The following is a 20,504-nucleotide window of genomic DNA, read 5'->3' as shown; positions in this document are numbered from 1 at the left end:
GCACAGGAAGATACAATTAGATGTGTGAGGGCAGGAATCTGATCCCAGGCCTCATAATGCCATCTAACTGCTCTTCCCATTTCACCACATGCCCTCCCTCAATCTTCACAATCCAGGTTATTAAATGTTTCAGCATTGCCACTCCAAGTGTGGCCTGGGAACCATCAACATTAGACCAGTTATTAGAAATGAAGACGCTCAGTCCTCATCCCTGAAAAAGGAAATAAGAATCTGCTTTTTAACAAGACAGTCCAGGGCACAGTTTCTCAGAGAAGTAACAAAATAAGAGAAATTCTCTCTTTGATGGTTTAGATTGAAGCAACTTCGGTGACGAAGTTAAAACAAAGTGATCTCAGCCCCAACACTGGGTTTGTGACAACAATCATGTACCTCTGTTTTCCTCATCTGTAAAATGGGGATGATAAATTTAGCATGGCGCGTGGTAAGTGCAGAGATTGAAGCTGGGGTGCAGTAAGCCATTACAAACAGGGCTAATAAATCCTTCTTGTTAGGCATGTTTCAACAGTCCTGGCACTCTGCGAGAGCTGGGGCTCTTCGCACAGTGCTTGGCACATAGTAAGCCCTCAGCTTTCTGTTTAATAAGTAACTAGCGGGAGCGCAGGTGACAGCTACCTATTTTTTACTGGGATTGTCCTGTTCTATCAGAACATAACACTCTCAAAACTGCCAGTTTCCTCCCTTACAACTTTCAAAACTGCGCCAGCTCCCACCTCCACCAGTGAGGCTGGAAGTCACAGAAAAGGTTAATTTATACTGTGTAAATCATTCATGCTAGAACTCTCGCTGATTACAGACTCAGAAGACTCAACCATCCATCCTCTCTAACGCCCCCACCTAATTGTTACTCCGCCCACTGTTCTCCCTAAGCCACGCCCACGAGGGCCGCCCTTCCCATCCTGCTCCTCCTCCCCCTCCCCAAGGCCCTGCCGCCGCAGGCCTCTCGGCCTTCCGGTCGCATATTACACTCAGTCCAGCCGGCGAGCTCTAGCCGCAGGCCCCGCCCTCGCCCGCGGCTCCAGTGGACCCGGGCAGCTCCAGTGGCGTCCGCACGACCCCGCAGGCCTCCTGGTGGCGCGAGGGTGCGAGGAAGGCCCGAAACCTGGCCCCGGGAGCCGCGCCACCGCCCCAGACTAGGTAGGGCCGGAGGGGCGGGTGGGGCCGGGGCTCTGGCCCCCGAGGCCTCGCGAGAGGGGCGGGGCCGCGCGGTGGGTGGGGGCGGGCCTGAGGGAGGCCGCGCGGGCCCAGGAGCTGCAGTACGCGTATGTTTGCTGGGTGTGGGCTAATGGTTACGGGAGCCAGCAGGCTCCGTGCGGCCCACGCGCGCTGTCGCGCCCAAAGAGTGGGCGCCGCACCGGCCTTCCCGTGGGGGCAGCCTGTACATTGTGATTGCGCCTTTCCCCGTGCCGGACGAGGTGAGGAGGCGGTGGCCGGGCCCAAGGAGGAGGGAGGGGACGGAGCGTGACAGCCCTGGGCGCCGCCCCCTCGGCGCCGCAGGTCCGCGGCGCGGCCACCCGGAGGCACTGGGGTCGCGCCGCGGGGAAGACGGCGCGCGTGCCCCTCCTTGGAGAGAGCGGAGCCACCTGGGCCGACGGCGCTTTGGGGATCCCCTGAAAGGCAGGAAGGAGGGCGGGACGGGGACAGCGAGCCCGAGGTGGACCCGCCCGTGTCTCTCCTAGTTAGAAATAGACCTTGGGGAAGATGGAAGGGGAGAAGCGGCCGGCGCCTTACGAGGGCCTGTTTGCGGACGGGCACCTGGTCCTGTGGACGCTGTGCTCGGTGCTGCTGCCCGTGTTCATCACCTTCTGGTGCAGCCTCCAGCGGTCGCGCCGGCAGCTGCACCGCAGGGACATCTTCCGCAAGAGCAAGCATGGGTGGCGCGACACGGACCTGTTCAGCCATCCCACCTACTGCTGCGTGTGCGCGCAGCACATCCTGCAGGGCGCCTTCTGCGACTGCTGCGGGCTGCGCGTGGACGAGGGCTGCCTCAAGAAGGCCGACAAGCGCTTTCACTGCAAGGAGATCATGCTCAAGAATGACAGCAAGGCCTTGGACGCCATGCACCACCACTGGATCCGGGGCAACGTGCCCCTGTGCAGTTACTGTGTGGTTTGCAAGCAGCAATGCGGCAGTCAACCCAAGCTCTGCGATTACAGGTACGGCCTTTGTGGGTACTGATTGTCCCACAATGCTTGGAGGGAGTCAGGATTTCAAAGAGTGGGCGTAGCAGCCTGCTTTGATCTCCACAAATGGCCTCAACTGCTCACTTAGAGGACACAAGCTAATAAATAGCCCTGGTATTATATACAGTGAGGCAGCTTTGCAATAGTCATTTGCCTCGTTGATTCATCTAGCCTACACTCCTTAGCCAACTTGCCCTTTTGGGTAATAAAACTTGGCTCTTAACTTTCATCCAGAGGTCTCTAAGTGCCACATACTTTATGGCCACTGTATGTTATATTTTAGCTTTTGTTTCTATTGTTTAGCTGCATTTTGCATGAGAAAAAATGAAGTATGAACAAATTAACTTTTCCCTAAAGTCTCAAAACTGATTCATCCTGGGTGTTGTGTTATGAATGTACAATGAAAACAAGTGTCATTCCAGAGGAGCACTTTAAGTATCTTTTCTAATCTATATTCGGTGCTATAGTGAAATACACTCCAAAAGAACACTCATTTTGCCAGATGGTGTTTCAGGACCTGTAGCATCTTAGACAAGTGACTTTGATTAATCCAAGAATATTTTAATCGCTTTTAAATACACACTGGACAACACATTTGTGTTCTTAAATGTTGTCTGAAAATAGGTGAAGATGTCCTTTCCTCATGTTAGAGGTTGGTAATAAAAGGGGATGCTGCTTTGCAGATTATCTGTTCTAACTCATTTGAGAGAATTTGATAGTTCAGAGAAATTTACTCAGTGGTAAAGCAGAACTGGCATCCTGGATTTCTAACCCCCAGTACAGGGTTAGGAATACTAACCCCTAGCCTCTTCTCTGCCTTAAGTCTGGACATCTTCATTGTGATGGGTTTTGTTTCTGACAAGTTGAAAAGTCCCTAAACATATTTAAGAACAGAAATAGAAAGCTGGCATGAGATAGCAAGTTACTTTTTTGATTATATTTTGTTTATTTTATTTAAAAATCCTTTTTTTAATTAGCATGAGCATTGTTATATCAACAATTATTTTTAAATCTTATTTTAAATAATTTTATACTTAAGATTTAGACTTTAAAAGTTACCAAAATATATACTTTAAACAACTACAGAGATTTATAACCATTTTTACTTGATATCTTTCAAATTTAGATGTCTTTTTGGCATCAGTGAGAGCTAGGTTACCAGTGTCTTTTAAAAAATTTCATAATTGTCTCCCTAGTTAAGCTTCAGTCTTGGAGAATTGGGATTAGTTGGAAAGAAGGCATGAATTGAATATTGTTTTATTTCCTTCCCTTCTTTGTGTCTGTGCAGAATTAGATTAAAATGGCTTCTATAAATACCTTAACTGCATTTCATATACTCCTTAACAAATAATTATAATGCTCTGATTCTCCAACCAAATGATCTTTCTAGAAATGCATATCTGATTGGGGTTTCTGCTCTGTTTAAAACGCTTCAATTACCCCCATCACTTAAAGTGATGGTCTTTCAGTGTTAACTCCAAGTGCTTAACGTGGTATACAAGGTCCTCGTGCTCTCTGGACCCTGCCTGCCTGTCTAGTCTTATCTACCACCATCTGCATTAAACTTTATGCACCAGCAACATCAGGCTGGTTGTGGTTTCCTTTAAATACCCTTTTCATACTACCCTTTTTTTTCTCAAGGCTTAAGTATCCTCCTCCTGGCTAGCTTCTAGGCATCCTTCAAAGATTTTTTTTTTTTTAATTTATTTGGCTGCGCTGTGTCTTAGTTGCAGCATGCGGGAACTTTTAGTTGCGGCATGCAGGATCTAGTTCCCTGACCAGGGGTCGAACCCTGGCCCCCTGCATTGAGAGTGCAGAGTCTTAACCACTGGACCACCAGGGAAGTCCCTCTAGGCATCCTAATGACTCATCTTGTGCCCTTTACTCCAGGAACACTTCCCTAATCTACTCACCCCTGCCCCCAATTTTTCCTTCTTAATGATGACATCATATCCTATATCTCAGTAGTTCTCAAAGTAAGGTCCCCAGACCAGCAGCATCAGTATCACTTGGAAACTTGTTACAAATGCAAATTCTAACACAGATTTAGATTTACACACTAAATAAAATATTTGTATTTAATACAAAATAAAATGTTTACAATATTTGAGACATACTTAGACCAAAAATTGTTTGTTGTTTATCTGTAATTCACATTTAACTGAGCATCTTCTATTTTTCCTGGCAGTGTTAGCCCCAGTCCAGACACACTGAATCAGAAACTTGGGCTGGCAACCAACAATCTTTGCCTAACAGGCCCTGCAGATAATTCTAAAGTTTAAGAACCACTGCTATATTTATGTACTTCTTAAACATGAGCCTCTGTCCTTAATTTTGTGTTCCCTCCTTTGAGCACAGTGAACATGGCAGTGATAGGTCTCCTTTTCTGCCTTAGCTTGTTCTTACTGGTTACTGAGCAGTCTGTTCCCAGCATGCTGGAACTCCTCACCCATGGTAAAAATGGTTCCTGTATAATTTAGGAAGTGTTTATCATTCCCAGGAGAAGAGAGCACAGTGTCCTGAAGTAGTATGTATTTTATAATATTCTGATTTATTTTAGCAGATAATTTTATGCAGGATTACAGTCTGCTGTGACCTTCTGTAGGAATGAGATATTTTGGAAAAAGGAACAGAATAAATATTTACAACCTTTAAACACAGACCAGACTGTCCCTCTCTGGATTTTATCCAGCCCTGGGGAGGGCACCTTCTGTGTCTGCGTCACATTCTTGAGAAGTCTAAGATTTCAAGTGAACTGTGAAGACTGTTCAACAAGGTCGCATTTTGAAGGGCCATATGACAGGTGGTAACTGATTTTAAAGGCTACAGAATAAGTGACAAAGGACTTTTAATTTATACTCACTGTCGTTATTTAGTTTTCACATATTAAGCATATATTTTGTGCCAGGCACTGTGCTGGATCCTATTTTCCCTGTAGGCTTCTTTATTTTCTGTGTTTTCCTGCCTCTGCCCCAACCACGGCAGAGTATGTCTGCACCTAGTATCATCTTATCACTGCTCCCCACACTTCTTTTGTTTCTTCTAACCTCTATTCTGACTAAAATAGGAAATCAGGTTCTATTTTTAAGTATTCATTATGTTTATTGTGTAAACCTTTGTTCCTTATAGTGTTCTGTCTCTCATTAAGAAAACTTTTTGGTTTATATTGTATTTTTATTTATAAAAACCTTTATAAAACGCTTTTTTATTTATTAAAAAACCTTTTATTTATAAGGCCTTTTCTTCATTACACCCCCCTCCACACACACACACACACACACACACACACACACACACACACACACAGTGATTAATAAAACAGGCTTCTGACTCTTGGAAGGTAATTACATTGGCAGCTTTACTCTAGGCTTTGATCTTAAACTTTATGATTCTGGATTCTAATGTTTATTCATTTCATTAATTATCCGAAACAATGAAAGGGTACCAAATTATCTTCTGGAGCAGAGGTGAGCATACTTTTTCTATAAAGAGCCAAACTAAGTATTTCAGGCTTTGCAGACCATATGGTCTGTTATAATTACTTCACTCTACCGTCCATCATAGTACAAAACTAGCAACAGACAGCACATAAATGAATGGCGTAGCTATATTCCAATAAAACTTATTCACAGAATTAGGAGGCAGATGTATTTGTAGTTTGCCAACCCCATTCTAGTGTGAATTTCATAGATGACCATCTCAGCTTCACATATAATTCTGTTGCCTCTTCTAGCATACTAAAGAAGAGAGCTATTGTGAACAGGTAACTTTAGAGAAGACTTTTTTTTTTTTTTAATAAAACAGTCATACCCCTGCACAAGAATGGCACATAGGGTAATGTTCTGTGTCTTCATAAGGATAAGTTACATAATTATGTTTACTTGTCAGAACTCAGCAGATGTACATATTTGTACATTTCATCATATATAAATTTTACATTGAAAGAAAAAAACCTATAAACAAATACTGAACTCAAGGTAATGATATGCCTGCTCGCTGAGGTGTTTAAGAGATATTCTAATGTCTGCGATTTATGTTTAATGCACCAAAAATAAGATAGATTAATGGATAGATAGAAATGAAACAAAGCAGTTACAGTTAATATATTAATGTTGGAATATAGGTGGTGGGCTTACCTGTGTTCCTGTAAAAAAAATTTTTTTAATGCAAAAACACTTAAAAAAGCAAGGAACTAATAAGAACCTACTGTATAGCACAGGGAACTCCACTCAGTACTACTCTGTAATGGCCTATATGGGAAAAGAATCTAAAAAAGTGGATATATGTATAACTGATTCACTTTGCTGTACACCTGAAACTAACACAACATTGGAAATCAACTATACTCCAATAAAAATTAAATTGTGTGTGTGTGTGTGTGTGTGTGTGTGTGTGTGTGTGTATAAAAGCAAGGAGACTATCATTGTGTTTTGGAAATACTTGCTGAAGTATTGAAAGGTCAAATCTCATAATGTCCATAATTTACTTTCAAATGATTTAGCAAAATATGAGTTTATTTTGAAAGAGAGAAAGAAAATGTGGGAGAAAATGTTACTTAAGAATCAGAGTTAAGGGTTGGTTTAAGGGTATTCATTTTGCTATTCTTTTGACTTCTGTGTAGGTTTAAAATTTTTCAAAATAAAAAGTTGGGGAAAGAATAAAGATCATGAACAATCACTCAAAGACATGACTGCTAAAACTAACTAAGTATCAAGACATTATTAGTAATGTCTTATTTTCCCATCAGGTTTGAAATCTAGGTCAAATAAAATACCAATTACAAAATTTATATCGAGAACAGGTCTCGATTTTGATTGTGGTATTTCTCAGGAAAAATATAAAGCTGAATAAGGAGTAAGTATTTTGGCTTTACCTTTACAGAGCAAAGGCTGATAATAGCCATCACCTTGGTTAAGAGTCTTTTCTGAAATTTATGAGAACTTATTAAATGATAAAGGTGTCACAAATCAGTGGGATAGAAAAGATTACTTTATAAATCATGCTAGGACATGTGCTCTTTGAGGAAATAAAAGTTGACTCTTCATATCACACTCTATACCAAAATAAACTCCAGATGGATTGAAGCAGGAGTTCTTAGTTCATAGATAGATAAGGTTCCAGGAAGCCTGACACTTTCTTGAGATTCTCAGTGGAATCTGTAGCCCCAGAAGGTTAAGAAGCACTGAATTAAAGGCATAAATATGAAAACAAGTGTGAGGGGGGAATAGCTATAGGCAAATATCTAATTTGGAAAGGTAAAGGACTTCAGAGCATGAAAGCATTTAAATAAACCACAAAGGGAAGTACAGATCTGTCTAGCAAAAAATAAACTAAAGTACATTAAAAGGTAAATTTAAGAGAAAACTGAAATGTTTGCAATAACTATGACAGAAAAGAAGTTGATATCCTATATAAATTAAAAGTACATGCAGTTATTAAAACCTAGTAAAAGATGAATATAGACCATGAATCAATTCACAAAAAATTATGATATATCCATGTGATATGATATTAATATTCTTAACAAACCATGTTTTTTAAAAAATACTTAATGGCATAGGACAGAATTCATGATACAATTTCCAAAGAAAAGTACGGTCCAGATATATATATAAAAATACATCATATCCCTAACCTGAAAAATAAACATATAGGGACTGTAAAACTGAGAATAGATACATCAAAAAGTTAAGAGTAACTATCTCTGGATGACTTTTATGTCTTTCTGTATTTTCTAAATTCTAAAGCATAAGCCAATATCATCTAAAATACAGTTTTAAAAATTTATACAAGTAGTTCATGAATACATACTGGTGTTTAGAAACTCAAGCAATACCAAAGAACATAGAGTAAAAAGAGAATGTTCTTCTCATCCCTCGGTCCCATTTTTCTTCCCAGAGGAAACCATTGTGAAATAATTCAGTGGGTTTCCTTTCAGGTTATTTTCAGTAATAATATACTAGTTTAAAGTTAACCGTAGAGCGGTAGGTGGAGGTGGTATACTTTGGCTGCATTAGCAGTCTGTCGTTGTTTCTCAAGCTTAGGTTGAAAACAAGTGTTAACAGGGTTATCATGCAAGTTAATTTACAGTTTTCCCTTTAACAGATCCTGCAGATAATTGTAATTTGGGCAGTAAATAGGATTCTTGGGTTAATAGCAGTAATTACTTGATAAAACTGAACATCCAGCTGAAAAAAAACTTTAAAATAGAAGTCCAAGAGAGTTGACCTTGGGCTGAAAGAGTTTTTATCCTCTTTTTATTTTTAATTTATTTATTTAATTATAACCATTGTTTTCTGTTGACCTGTTTTTGTCTGTACAGTCAGATTTGCCTTATCTGTGAGTGGATTAAATACTTAGTAGATTAATAATAGAAACCCAGGACCTTTGCCAGTACTATTCTCTGCTTGTTTCATGCACGCATTCAAATGTAGAGGCAAATTAGAACATAAATATCTGTCTGTACTTCAGATGCAAACATATAGATTAGTTTCATATTAACTGCCAATAAGAAGTTGACTATTTTACTATATTTGCTAAAGTGTTCACAGATGGTTATAAGTCAGGCGGTTTTCACACTGGACCCTGAGGAACTCTTTTAAGGACCCAGGCCAATGGGGCATTTAAGCTAAAGGCCTTTAGGCCTCACGAACCTACTCCAGCCAAAGCACAAATCGATAGTACACAAAACCATTGTTCTAGACCAGCTTTGTTTATGTGGATTATATCTACTAATATTTACCACGTTGTAAATTAAAACTGAGAAATTGTTTAAATATTCATTTTAAAAATAACAATAATGGTAACAAAATATTTTTGTGAAAATTTAGTGAGAAGATTGGCATCGTTTTACTTTTTTGGTACATTTCTTTGGTGTGGAAGTCAGCTAGCGCCTCCTATCTACTTCTGCATTCAGTCTGTTGATTTAGCACATATCATATAGCTTCCGGAAAACTCCACCGTATATTTTGGATAGAATGAAGGTGAAATAACATATTATTATTCAAATGATTTTAACCTCAGAGACACCCTGAAAGGATCTTCCCCAGACCGCACTTTAAGAACCACTGTTAGATTAAACTGTCAAGTATGCTCAAAGTTTATTGTTCTAGGGACTTCCCTGGTGGTCCAGTGGTTATGACTCTGCACTTCTACTGCAGGGGGCACGGTTTTGATCCCTGGTCAGGGAACTAAGATCCCACATGCCGCATGGCCTCCCCCAATAAAAAAGGGCATTAAAAAAAAAGTTCATTGCTCTATTTTCACTGTGCAGATACAATTATAAGTTTTTTATTTGCCAGATTTTTTCATTGGTGATGAAATTACTATTTCAGTTTTTTTTTTTGACAAAAATGATTGGTTTGCAGATGAGTAAGATTGTGGTTTAAAGTTAATTATTGTCTTTGCTTTTTCCTTCCCTCAGGTGCATTTGGTGTCAGAAAACAGTACATGATGAGTGTATGAAAAATAGCTTAAAGAATGAACAGTGTGATTTTGGAGAATTCAAAAACCTCATCATTCCACCAAGTTATTTAACCTCCATTAATCAGATGCGTAAAGACAAAAAAACAGATTATGCAATGGTAATCAGCGTTTACTTTTCCTTATGTAACTGATTTCCAAAAAGTTATTTAAGTCAGTGTATGAAACACAGCTGTGTGTGTGAGAAGACTCATTATGGTAAAGCCGTAATGCCCTACCCACTTGCTAAAGATGTGCCGCAAATTTTGGCGCTCGAGTTCTTTCAGGTCTGAAGGGAAATTGGAATATGTTATATTAGTGGATCCTAAATCACTGAGTCCAAATCACTTGAGGAGCTTTTTAAAAATACAGACTTCTGAGCCCACCTCCATCACCATGTTTGATTTAGTAGATCTAGGGTAAGTCCCAGGAATCTGTATTTTGTTTAAGTCCTCAGATGATTCTGATGAACAGTCGGATTTGGGATTCATGATTATTGTCAGTGAAAACAGATTTTCCTCACACGTTGTTCTAAAAGAATTTTTTCGTTTGGAACCTCACGTAGGGGCCTGGAGATAAGTTTATGTTGTGCGTTAGATGCTCCCACAGATAATGGTGAGCATTAAAGCTGTTGACAATACTTGGCAGTATGTATGTGTATGAAAATTGGTACAAACATCTTTCAGTCTTCATGTAGTTCTGAAGGAAAAACTGTAAAATCTGCAATTATTTCCTGCTTGAATGTCCCAAAGTAGTTAAACTATTTCATTCTAAAACTAAATTGTGTTTTTTCCAAGTTCGGATTTTATATCTTAAATGTCATCTTTGTCAATATTCCTGCAAAAGAAAGAGGGATGTTAAAATTTAAAACATGTTTAATGTTGTTGTGATACTTTTTTTTAAATGGACAACACTTACGTATCTGAATTCAGTCTGAGATCATAGGGGATGAGAATCACTAAGTAAAACCGTGGAACATCTTCATTAATGTTATATCCACAAGGAGAAGGGGAGAGGAAAGAAGTGGTTAGATTAGAGAAACAGTAATTTCATTTGACTTTGGGCTTTGTACAGTTCTGGATTCTTGAATCTATTTCTGAATATCCCATTAAAAAAAAAAAAAAAGCTTGAAAATTAGAATTCATCCAGAAAAGGACAGTCAGAGTTAAGAGAGCAGAGAAGATCAATGTCCATTCTATGAAGGGTTGAAACGTGTTGCCTGGGAGACAAGACTAATAAACAATATAATGCTTAAGGTGTTTGAACACAACAGTTATATGGAAGAACAAATGAAATTATTCCTTGCCTCAGGAATCAAAAGTAGAACAATGGGGCTTCCCTGGTGGCGCAGTGGTTGAGAGTCCCCCTGCTGATATGGAGGACACGGGTTCGTGCCCCGGTCCAGGAGGATCCCACATGCCGCGGAGCAGCTGGGCCCGTGAGCCATGGCCGCTGAGCCTGCGCGTCCGGAGCCTGTGCTCCGTAACGGGAGAGGCCACAACAGTGAGAGGCCCACGTACCGCAAAAAAAAAAAAAAAGTAGAACAATTAAAGTTATTGAAAGACAGATTTTTAACTCAATTTAAGTCAGAACTTTCTAATAATTTGATTTAGTAGTGGAATGGGCCGCCTTGTTAGTGAATTCCTTCTTACATGAGTATCCAAGTATATACTGGATGACTTATCTAGAATAATGTAGAAGAGAATTATATATTAAGCAGAAATTAGTTCATTTCTAAGGAACTTTTCCATTCTTAGAATTCTTTGATTTTTATATTGTATCGATTGGGATAGTTGTTCTCTCAGCAAATTTACAGCACTGTTGTTATTAAGAAATGAAAAAACTTATTGCTCACCATCTTTGAGATATTAAGGTCTTTTCACTCACATTAATTTTTTTAGCTAGCATCTAAGCTTGGAAAGCAATGGACTCCATTAATAATCCTGGCCAACTCTCGTAGTGGAACTAATATGGGAGAAGGACTGCTGGGAGAATTCAGGATCCTCCTCAATCCCGTACAGGTAACCAAAGAGAAAACCTTCCTTTCTGTATTAAACTTTTCATTTTTAGTTTTACATTTTCCGTAAATTGTAATGGCTGTTAATGCTTGAAACCAGTAATCATCTGATTGTAGGGAAGAATAATAATTATGAAAGTATTGAGCCATTCACATATGTGGAGAAAGAGGGGTTCTCATGGTGGGGATGTAAAATGCTGCAGCAACTTTAGAAAACACTTGGACAATTTCTTAAAAAGTCAAACAGGGACTTCCCTGGTGGTCCAGTGGCTAAGGCTCCATGCTCCCAGTGTAGGTGGCCCAGGTTCGATCCCTGGTCAGGGAACTAGATCCCACATGCCACAGCTGAAAGATCCCACACACCGCAACTAAAGATCCAACAACGCTGTAATGAAGATCCTGCATGTGGCAGCGAAGATCCCGCGTGCCACAGCTAAGACCCAGCGCAGCCAAATAAATAAATAGATATTTTTTTAAAACAAGAAAGTCAAACATAAATTTACCGTACCCCCTAGAACTTCTAGGAATCTACCCAAGGGAAACAAAAACATATATCCCACAAACACTTTTATGCAAATGTTCATAGCACCATAATTCATAATAGCCAGAAAGTGAAAATACCCCACTGTCCATCAGTCGGTGGCTGGATAAAACAAAATGTGATATACCCATATGAATGGAATATTCAGTGATAAAAAGGAACTACTGATACATACATACATACTACAATAAATGAACCTCAAAAACATGCTGAGTGAAAGAAGCCCAATGCAGGGGACCCATATTGTATGATTCCATTTATATGACATGTTCAGAAAGGGTAAATCTATAGAAACAGTAAAACAGTGATTGCTGGAAACTGGGAGTAATTGCACACCAACGTTTTTAAATGTAAGAATAAAAGACTCAGACCATTAAGATTGAGCTGACATGCTAGCGGCTTCTATTTTGAAAAACTAAACAACTCATTGTGCAACAATCATAAATGCAGTAACTTTTCTTTCTAATTTGTAATTTTCCCTTTCAACATTACACAACTTAAGGAAATATAAAAATAATTTTAAAAGGAAAGAGAAAGGGGAGTTCCCTGGCTGTCCATTGGTTAGGACTCGGCACTTTCACTGCCGTGGCCTGGGGTTCAGTCCCTGTTCAGGGAACTAAGATCCTGCAAGTCACGTGGCGCAGCCAAAATAAATAAATGAATAAAATTTTAAAGTAAAAGGAAAGAAAATCACCTGCATTATCTCCACACAAATACATCAGTTGTTTTCAGTTGTCCATGTTCTTTCCATGAATTGTCTGTGCATTTACATATTAGCATTTTGTAACAATAATCTAGGTAGAAGTTTACATTCTGTTTTCTTTACCTAAAAGTATATTTTTCCGTGTTGCAACATAGTCCTCATAATTATGTATGAAATGACTAAGAAATAATCAAATAGTCAAATAATCAAAATAGTGTGCCATTATAAATAATGCCACACTAAATATCTTTACACACGGGGCATTTTTGTCTTTTGAAATATTTTCCTAGATCATTTACAGAATTATAGGTATCAAGGATCCTTTCACCTTTATGTCATTTTATGCATATTGCAGAATTGTTTTCCAGAAATTGGTACTAACTTGCACTAGTAATGGAGTTTTTGAATCCAGTATAAAATATGAAGCACTAGTTAAAGGTGAACTTAGCACAGCCTGGTTTTATGTGAACAGCAAAGAGGAAGTATTGTATAATGGATAAACTACAGGATTGAATTTGTATGTTAGCACCTAATTATCAGAGGAAGCGTAGGCAAGTTATTTAACCTTCCTGTGCCTCCATTTCCTGGACAGTAGAATGAGGTTTACTCGTGCTTTGTAGGGTCAGCATTGGGATGATCCACAGTGAATGTAGTCTGGCATAGTGCCTGGCATATTGTTAAAGATAAACGCGTTGTAGCCAGTATTGTTATTTATGCATATCTATGTACTCATCTAGAAGGAAATTATCCTCACAGATGGATGACAGTGTTGGATAAAATAATTTTTTCCTTTTCTTTCACGTCTAGGTTTTTGATGTTACTAAAACTCCCCCTGTCAAAGCCCTGCAACTTTGTACTCTTCTTCCCTATTACTCAGCTCGAGTCCTTGTTTGTGGAGGGGATGGGACTGTGGGCTGGGTCCTGGATGCAGTTGATGAAATGAAGATTAAGGTATCCATCTTTAAGACCTACTTGCCTTTCACAGAAGCACTTCTAAGATAACTATACAGTATTTGTGCTTATATTTTTAATTATGCAGATGAATATTAGAAGACATTGCCAATTTTAAATATTGTGATTGAGCAGTTATTATTATATTTGTATCTTTATTGCTTTGGCTTTAAATTTTACCAAATACTATTACCCTACAAATAGTCTGAAGAGAAAAATCAAAAATATATCTTCTATATTGTAGGGACAAGAGAAATACATTCCACAAGTTGCAGTCTTGCCTCTGGGAACAGGCAACGATCTATCTAATACCTTGGGTTGGGGTACAGGCTATGCGGGAGAAATCCCAGTTGCACAAGTCTTAAGAAACGTGATGGAAGCAGATGGAGTTAAACTAGATAGGTAAGTTATACTTCCCCCCAAAAGTAGATTTCTTGAGCTTTGGGAATATTGTTTGGATTATAAATGAAAACTTGTATAGTTATAAAGTTAAATGTAATTTAAATGTAAAAAACTATGTTAGTTGTACTTATACATGGATACTGGTGTTTTATTTTGTTGCTGTATATTTTGTTGTTATGTAAGGACTGAAGTCATAAATTAGGCTGAGTACTCATTTCAAAACTTACATACTCACTTAAATGTGCTTATTTCTCCAAATGCTATTTTAATAGAACAACCTCGTCTACCAGGTGTCCAGAGTTGATTGGTAATAATTATAGTTAATTGGCAGTTAATTTGGTAATAATTACTGATTCTTTTTTTAACTTCTGTTTTAGATGGAAAGTTCAAGTAACAAATAAAGGATACTACAACTTAAGAAAACTCAAGGTATGTTTTTAGGGCTGCAGTTTCGAGTGGTCTCAACAAGCATGATGGAGTGCTTCCATTGTGGTGCTGTGATGGGACACAGCGACAGGTCCTTATCTCTAGGGAGCTGGTTATGAAATAGGCTGGGGGTGTGCCTGGTTCCACCCTGGTAGATCAGGCTGGAAATATTTCAGGGGAAGTGACCTGGGAGTTGGTCCTTAAAATTCAAATACAATTTAGATCAACAGAGAAAGGAACAAAAGGCTTCCCAGGTAGAGGAAATAGAGACGAGAGGGTGCACATCATGGTTAGTAAATAGCAATACAGAGATAGCAGATCTGTATTTTTAAAAAGATACTCTGGAGATAGTGTGAAAATAGCTTAGAAACCTGCACTATGACCCAAAACAAGGGCATCTTCGGATGAGGACAATTCAGAGACGCTTTAGAGGTGGAATTGATCAAGACTTGGCGGCTGATTGGTATCAGGGGAAGCGAGAAAAAACGTTACTGCCAGATTTCTAGTTTTTATGACGGGATGTATAGAAGTGACGTTAACCAGGATAAGAAAAATAGAGTTTCAGGTTTGAATAGGAAGAAAATGCATTAAGATTTTGGGCATGTCACCCTTGAGTCTGTGGCCCACTGAACAAGAAGTCAGAAATGCAAGCTTATTGCTCAGGAAGAAGATTAAGTGCAGCTAGGTTGAGGGGATCCAGGCTGGATTGGGAAGTAAGATAAGTTAAGCGGGGATCAGTAGCCTGATTGAGACTGAAAAAGCTGAGAGCCTGAGAGTTGCAATGGAAGTAAAAAGCAAATGTAATGGGAACACAGGAGTGGAAAGCCTGGGTGCAAAGTAGAGCCATTTAGATGTAGCATATTAACCAGAAATGGAAAGTGAAATTTATATCTTATAGGATCAACCTTTGAACTGAAGCTTTATCTCTGGAAACTTCACTGGATAGCATAAAATAACTACGCAAAAAGTGAATGTAGAAAGTACTTAATTTTCATAAAGAACACAAAGACTAAGATTTACATATTTATTATATAACACAGGCTTGGATGGAAGCATAATCTGTTGCTTATTTTTACCCTTTTCCACAGGAATTCACAATGAACAACTATTTTTCTGTTGGACCTGATGCTCTTATGGCCCTCAATTTTCACGCTCATCGTGAGAAGGCACCATCTCTGTTTTCTAGCAGAATTCTTAATAAGGTGTGTTGGATAAAATAACCTTTCCTGCTTATCACCTAAGGTACAGTAAAAATCAATAGTTCAATTATATCTAGCACTCTTTCAACTAGATTGAGATAGAACTAACTTATGGAAACATTTACCTGTTCTGTTTTATGTAAGACTGTCAAATTAGATCCTTAAATGTATTAAAGTATTTCATAACCACGACCAAATTTTTTTAACTCAGAGTTGGGATGTTTTACAGCATATTTCGCTTAGATGGCAACTAAATGGAATGTATGAGAGCTTATCTTACTTAAATGGCAAGTAGCATTGGAAATAAATTTAGGCAGGATAAATTTTTGGTGAAGTCATTAATGGAAAACTAGATTCCATTGGCCTGAAAAGACTCTAAAAGGCAGATGAGGTAAGAAAAGGAGCCGTTTGTTTACCGCACTTTTAACTGGGATCATCTCTGGTTTCTAGTACAATTGATTCCTTTGGTGGAAGTTTTGTCTTGGAATCTTTTTAATGACTTTTGGTGATTGAGCAATAGGATGCAAAAAATAGATACAAAACAGTTTTGTTCCTGGTTCTGTTTTACAAATATTTCAAATTTACAAATAGCTCTCTTTTATTAATATAGTTACTAAGGCAATAAGAATTGCTGTTTATACAGTTGCTAATTAACATCTCAGTACTTCCATCAACCTTTCTGTATTCAAAAGTGATTATAAAATGTTTGCTAGACTTACCTGTGTTACTTTCATTAAGTAATCTGAAGTACTAGGAAAAGGTGGAATTTTCTAATTTTAACACAGTATTTCTTTATAAGGTGTACCTTTTTGGATAAACTGGGAGAAAACAGCATTTAAGCACAAACCACCCCATCCTACATTCCCCTGAAAAAATGGGCTAATTAAACTCAGAAGTAATGGTGCCCCTTCTTCCATCTGTATCTAGTCCACTCTCTGGATACATGACTCAACCATCACATCAGGGAGCTTTGGTTCAGTGTCTTTTTCTTGCTTACAGGGCTTCTTAGATTGCTTTAATATCATATTTTCTGTCCATTTCTCATAGGCTGTTTACTTATTTTATGGAACCAAAGATTGTTTAGTGCAAGAATGTAAAGATTTGAATAAAAAAGTTGAGGTAAGCTTTTTTTTTTTTACATCTTTATTGGAGTATAATTGCTTTACAATGGTGTGTTAGTTTCAGCTTTATAACAAAGTAAATCAGGTATACATGTACATGTGTTCCCATATCTCTTCCCTCTTGCATCTCCCTCCCTCCCACCCTCCCTATCCCACCCCTCCAGGCAGTCACAAAGCACCGAGCTGATCTCCCTGTGTTGTGCGGCTGCTTCCCACTAGCTATCTAACTTACGTTTGGTAGTGTATATATGTAAGCTTTTAAACTTTTAGGTGGTCTCTGGATTATGAACTTTTTTTTAACGAAAACGCTGAACTTTCTATTAACATATTTTGCTAACACATAGGGAGTATTTATTGTGTACCAGACACTCTACTAAGTGCTTTATACACATTTTCCCACTGAATTCTCACTACAACCTGTAAGGCAGGTACTATTATATTCCCATCTCGCAGAAAACTATTTGAAATTAAATAACTTGCCCACATTCATAAAGTGCCCAAGGATATAGGTAACCAGGATTTGAACCCGGGATTATATAACTCCAGAGTCTGTTACATAGACAGACTCTGAACAGCGTCCATGTGAGTTCTCTGACACAGTGCCTAACTCATCATGTACTCAGAGGAAGTTTAAGTCCAAAGTTTAACTCCTATTATGGTTGTGATGTGTCTCTCTTACATACTAAAGCAAAATAGAAATGTATGAGCAATAAAGATAGGATATTCGTGATTGCTTATTGCTACAGCACCCCTGACATCACGATATGGCAAAGTTTTATATGTATTTCTTGCTTGCTTCAGAAAAGAATCTGTAATGGTTAATAGCAATGGCAAAGACATTAATACAGAGAAACCTAGAACTACTAAAATAAGTAAAAAGGGGGACTTCCTCCACAGTCCAGTGGTTAAGACTCCACACTTCCACTGCAGTGGGTGTGGGTTTGATCCCTGGTTGGGGAACCAAGATCTCACATACCATAGCTCAGCCAAAAAAAAAAAAAAAAAGTAAGAAGGGAAGAGCCAAACAATAAACAACTTAGGGAAAGCATGAAAAAAGAGCCAAGAGGGAGGAGCCTGACCGTATACTCACCAAGGAAAGCTGCTGCGGTGAGGTAGACGCTGAGCTCACGGCACAGGAGGAATGGTGAGGGTTGCCATAAAAAATGTTGCCTTCTGCTTTTATCATATTTCCTTTTTCCTGGGCTTTGATAGCAGGGGTAGAGTGAAGCATACAAGGTAGCACTTTTTTTTTTTTTGGTCTAATAGTTTATTTATACAAAAATTATTTGTGAAACCACCTACAAAATGCCAGGCACTGTTCTAGGTACTAGCTGTACAGTGATAAATCCCTCGGTCTCACTAAGTTTACAGTCTGGAGAGAAGAAAGACATTTAAATCATATTGCAATATGGCATGAGAAGTGATCTGATAAGGAAAATATGCGGTCTTAGAGGAATAGATAAGAGCAGTACATAACCCAGGGACTGGAAACTGTCTAGGGAAAGTGACTGACAAGGAAGTCTTTCTGGAAGAAGTGACAAGCTGCCGTCTGCAAATTAAATAAAACTTAGCTAAGTGAAGAGAGGTGAAAATTATTCTAGGCTTAGAACAGCATGTGTGGAGGCCCAGAGACGAGAGAATGTGACATATTTGAGTGTGTTCAAGCTGGACCATAGCTTGCGGGAGAGCAAGGGATAAGAGAGCTGAGGCTGGAGAGATGGACAGAGGCCAAGATCACAGAGGAACTTGTGACTTGTTAAGGAACTTGGATTTCATCATGAGCACTGAGTCAAGCCATTGAAGGGATGTAATAAGGGGATAAGTGTCAATCTAACCAATCTTTGAGAGATGAATAAGAGGACAGTAAAGCTAGAGAAACGATGGGCTGCTGGACTAGGGTACTGTCAGGAATGATGGAGAAGGATGGTTACTTAGAAGAAGCAGCATCAGTTGTTTTTAGTGATTAATTGGTATGGAGGGTAAAGGCACAGAAGTCAAAGATAATTCCCAGGTTTCTGGTTAGGCTGTGGCATTGGGGGCGGGGGAGTGCTACTCTTTCTTGGCAAAGTAGATTAGGTGCCACAGTCAGTTGGCAGTGTTTTGTGGGCAGTTAGATTTATAGATCTAGCCCAGTTCACTTTCCTGGACAAGCAAAATAGAGCCATCAGCACAGAGGTGGCAATTAGCAAGATAGAAGTGGCTCAGATTTCAATCCAGAGTGTGTAGAGAAGAGAAAGGAGCCCAGTACATAGCTATGTGGAATGCCTTCAACGTGAGGTTGGGAGTAGTGACTGAGGAGGAACATCCAGAAGTAGTCTGGTTCCCAGAAAGCAAAGGAGGAGAATAATTCAGGAAAAGAGGAAGGGGTCAACAGTGTGAGGTGCTATTAAAACAGCAAGTTAGATAAAACCTGAAAATATAAGGGGATTCAACAAAAAAGGATTTCTTTGATGACCTTGGTTTTAGAAATTTTCATTTGTTATAATTCATTTATTACAGTAAACATTGAACAGGTGAGAAAGGCCAGGTTACCTGGAGTGAGGAGTAGGAAGCAGTCTTCCTACCAGCTGTCACATCTTATGTGTATGAAAATGGATGGGAATTCTAAGTGAGTATGTCTGGCAGTAGCATACCCTGAAGTAACTTACTCCTTGTATTTCTTTAAAGCTAGAGCTGGATGGTGAGCGAGTAGAACTGCCGAATTTGGAAGGTATTATCGTTCTGAACATTGGCTACTGGGGCGGTGGCTGCAGACTGTGGGAAGGAATGGGAGATGAGACTTACCCTCTAGCCAGGTATGTACATTTGCAAGTGGTTTTTTAATGTCACTGGTTTCTGTCGTTCTTTGTAGACTTTTAACATTTTCCCCACAGATTTTCTTTATTGTATACCTTGTTAATATCAATACTTAATAAGTTGTTGGTCCACCTATGTTAAAAAGTAATTGTCCTACTGGGGCTGATTTTATTTTATTGCATCACATAATCCATATTTCCTTTGTCCAATTTTAGGCATGATGATGGTTTACTGGAAGTTGTTGGAGTATATGGGTCTTTCCACTGTGCTCAGATTCAAGTGAAACTGGCAAATCCTTTTCGAATAGGACAAGCACATACAGTGCGGGTAGGTGAAATATTGCTACAATGGACCAATTTGTCCATTTCTAAGCCATTGATGTGTAGGAGTAAGTATACGTGCTATACCTTGCCTTGAACCAGTATGTGGTTTACAGCCCATGCTGTTGGTCACCCTCCACCAGGGGTGAGTAGGATGGGGAGAAACAGGAAATATGACCCTCAATCCAGCTGAAGAAATGAAGTGTTCAGGGAAAAAGAATCCCTTAAACAATTGAGGAATAAAGATATATTCAGAGTAGTTTTCTAAGAGTGAAATGCTAATAAATGTCCCTGAGAAGGGTTAAGGGACTTGGGGTGTTATTAAGGAAGATTTTTCTGAGCTTTTTGGGGGCTGACTGTTTTCTC

The 20,504-nt window shown here is 39.1% G+C and overlaps 2 protein-coding genes and 1 non-coding gene across 5 annotated transcripts in view; 1 reads left to right on the top strand and 2 right to left on the bottom strand.

Annotated features, from left to right (window-relative positions):
• Window positions 1-1,402, bottom strand: part of C19H17orf67 (chromosome 19 C17orf67 homolog) — a 35,124-nt gene extending 33,722 nt beyond the window's left edge. Inside the window, exons 1-2 of the mRNA XM_059996633.1 lie at window positions 1,312-1,402; window positions 985-1,242 (exon numbers count right to left, since the gene is read on the bottom strand). Coding sequence (XP_059852616.1) covers window positions 985-1,242; window positions 1,312-1,402 — 349 coding nt within the window. The remainder of the gene's footprint in view (window positions 1-984; window positions 1,243-1,311) is intronic.
• DGKE (diacylglycerol kinase epsilon) lies at window positions 1,043-20,265 on the top strand. 3 transcript variants are annotated; one of them, XM_059996533.2, is made up of 11 exons: window positions 1,043-1,155; window positions 1,698-2,174; window positions 9,625-9,784; window positions 11,564-11,683; window positions 13,731-13,874; window positions 14,119-14,276; window positions 14,654-14,705; window positions 15,791-15,904; window positions 16,949-17,020; window positions 19,690-19,817; window positions 20,034-20,265. In XM_059996533.2, exons 2-11 carry the CDS (start codon window positions 1,720-1,722, stop codon window positions 20,233-20,235), a joined length of 1,605 nt encoding a protein of 534 aa, XP_059852516.1. In that variant the 5' UTR covers window positions 1,043-1,155; window positions 1,698-1,719; the 3' UTR covers window positions 20,236-20,265. The 3 variants fall into 3 exon arrangements, with proteins under 3 accessions (XP_059852516.1, XP_059852515.1, XP_059852518.1); XM_059996532.1 differs by lacking the exon at window positions 1,043-1,155 and having other exon boundaries at window positions 1,266-2,174; XM_059996535.1 differs by lacking the exons at window positions 1,043-1,155; window positions 20,034-20,265 and having other exon boundaries at window positions 1,266-2,174; window positions 19,694-19,834.
• On the bottom strand, window positions 3,972-4,044 carry TRNAE-CUC (transfer RNA glutamic acid (anticodon CUC)). The gene has a single exon. It is a non-coding gene; the product is annotated as a tRNA-Glu (tRNA).
• Window positions 20,266-20,504: the final 239 nt, after the last annotated feature.

Source organism: Delphinus delphis, chromosome 19 (genome assembly GCF_949987515.2).
Source record: "Delphinus delphis chromosome 19, mDelDel1.2, whole genome shotgun sequence".
Taxonomy (NCBI): Eukaryota; Metazoa; Chordata; class Mammalia; order Artiodactyla; family Delphinidae; genus Delphinus; species Delphinus delphis.
The sequence above is the reverse complement of the archived record's forward strand: the minus strand, read 5'-3'. Positions and strand labels throughout refer to the sequence as shown.

What these genes read in the sequence shown, in the direction of transcription:
- DGKE (XM_059996533.2), top strand. Translation starts at nt 1,720, where the DNA reads ATGGAAGGGGAGAAGCGGCCGGCGCCTTACGAGGGCCTGTTTGCGGAC. An exon ending in TTGATGAAATGAAGATTAAG is followed by an intron (nt 13,875 to 14,118) that starts GTATCCATCTTT and finishes TCTATATTGTAG; the next exon opens with GGACAAGAGAAATACATTCC. An exon ending in GATGGAGTTAAACTAGATAG is followed by an intron (nt 14,277 to 14,653) that starts GTAAGTTATACT and finishes CTTCTGTTTTAG; the next exon opens with ATGGAAAGTTCAAGTAACAA.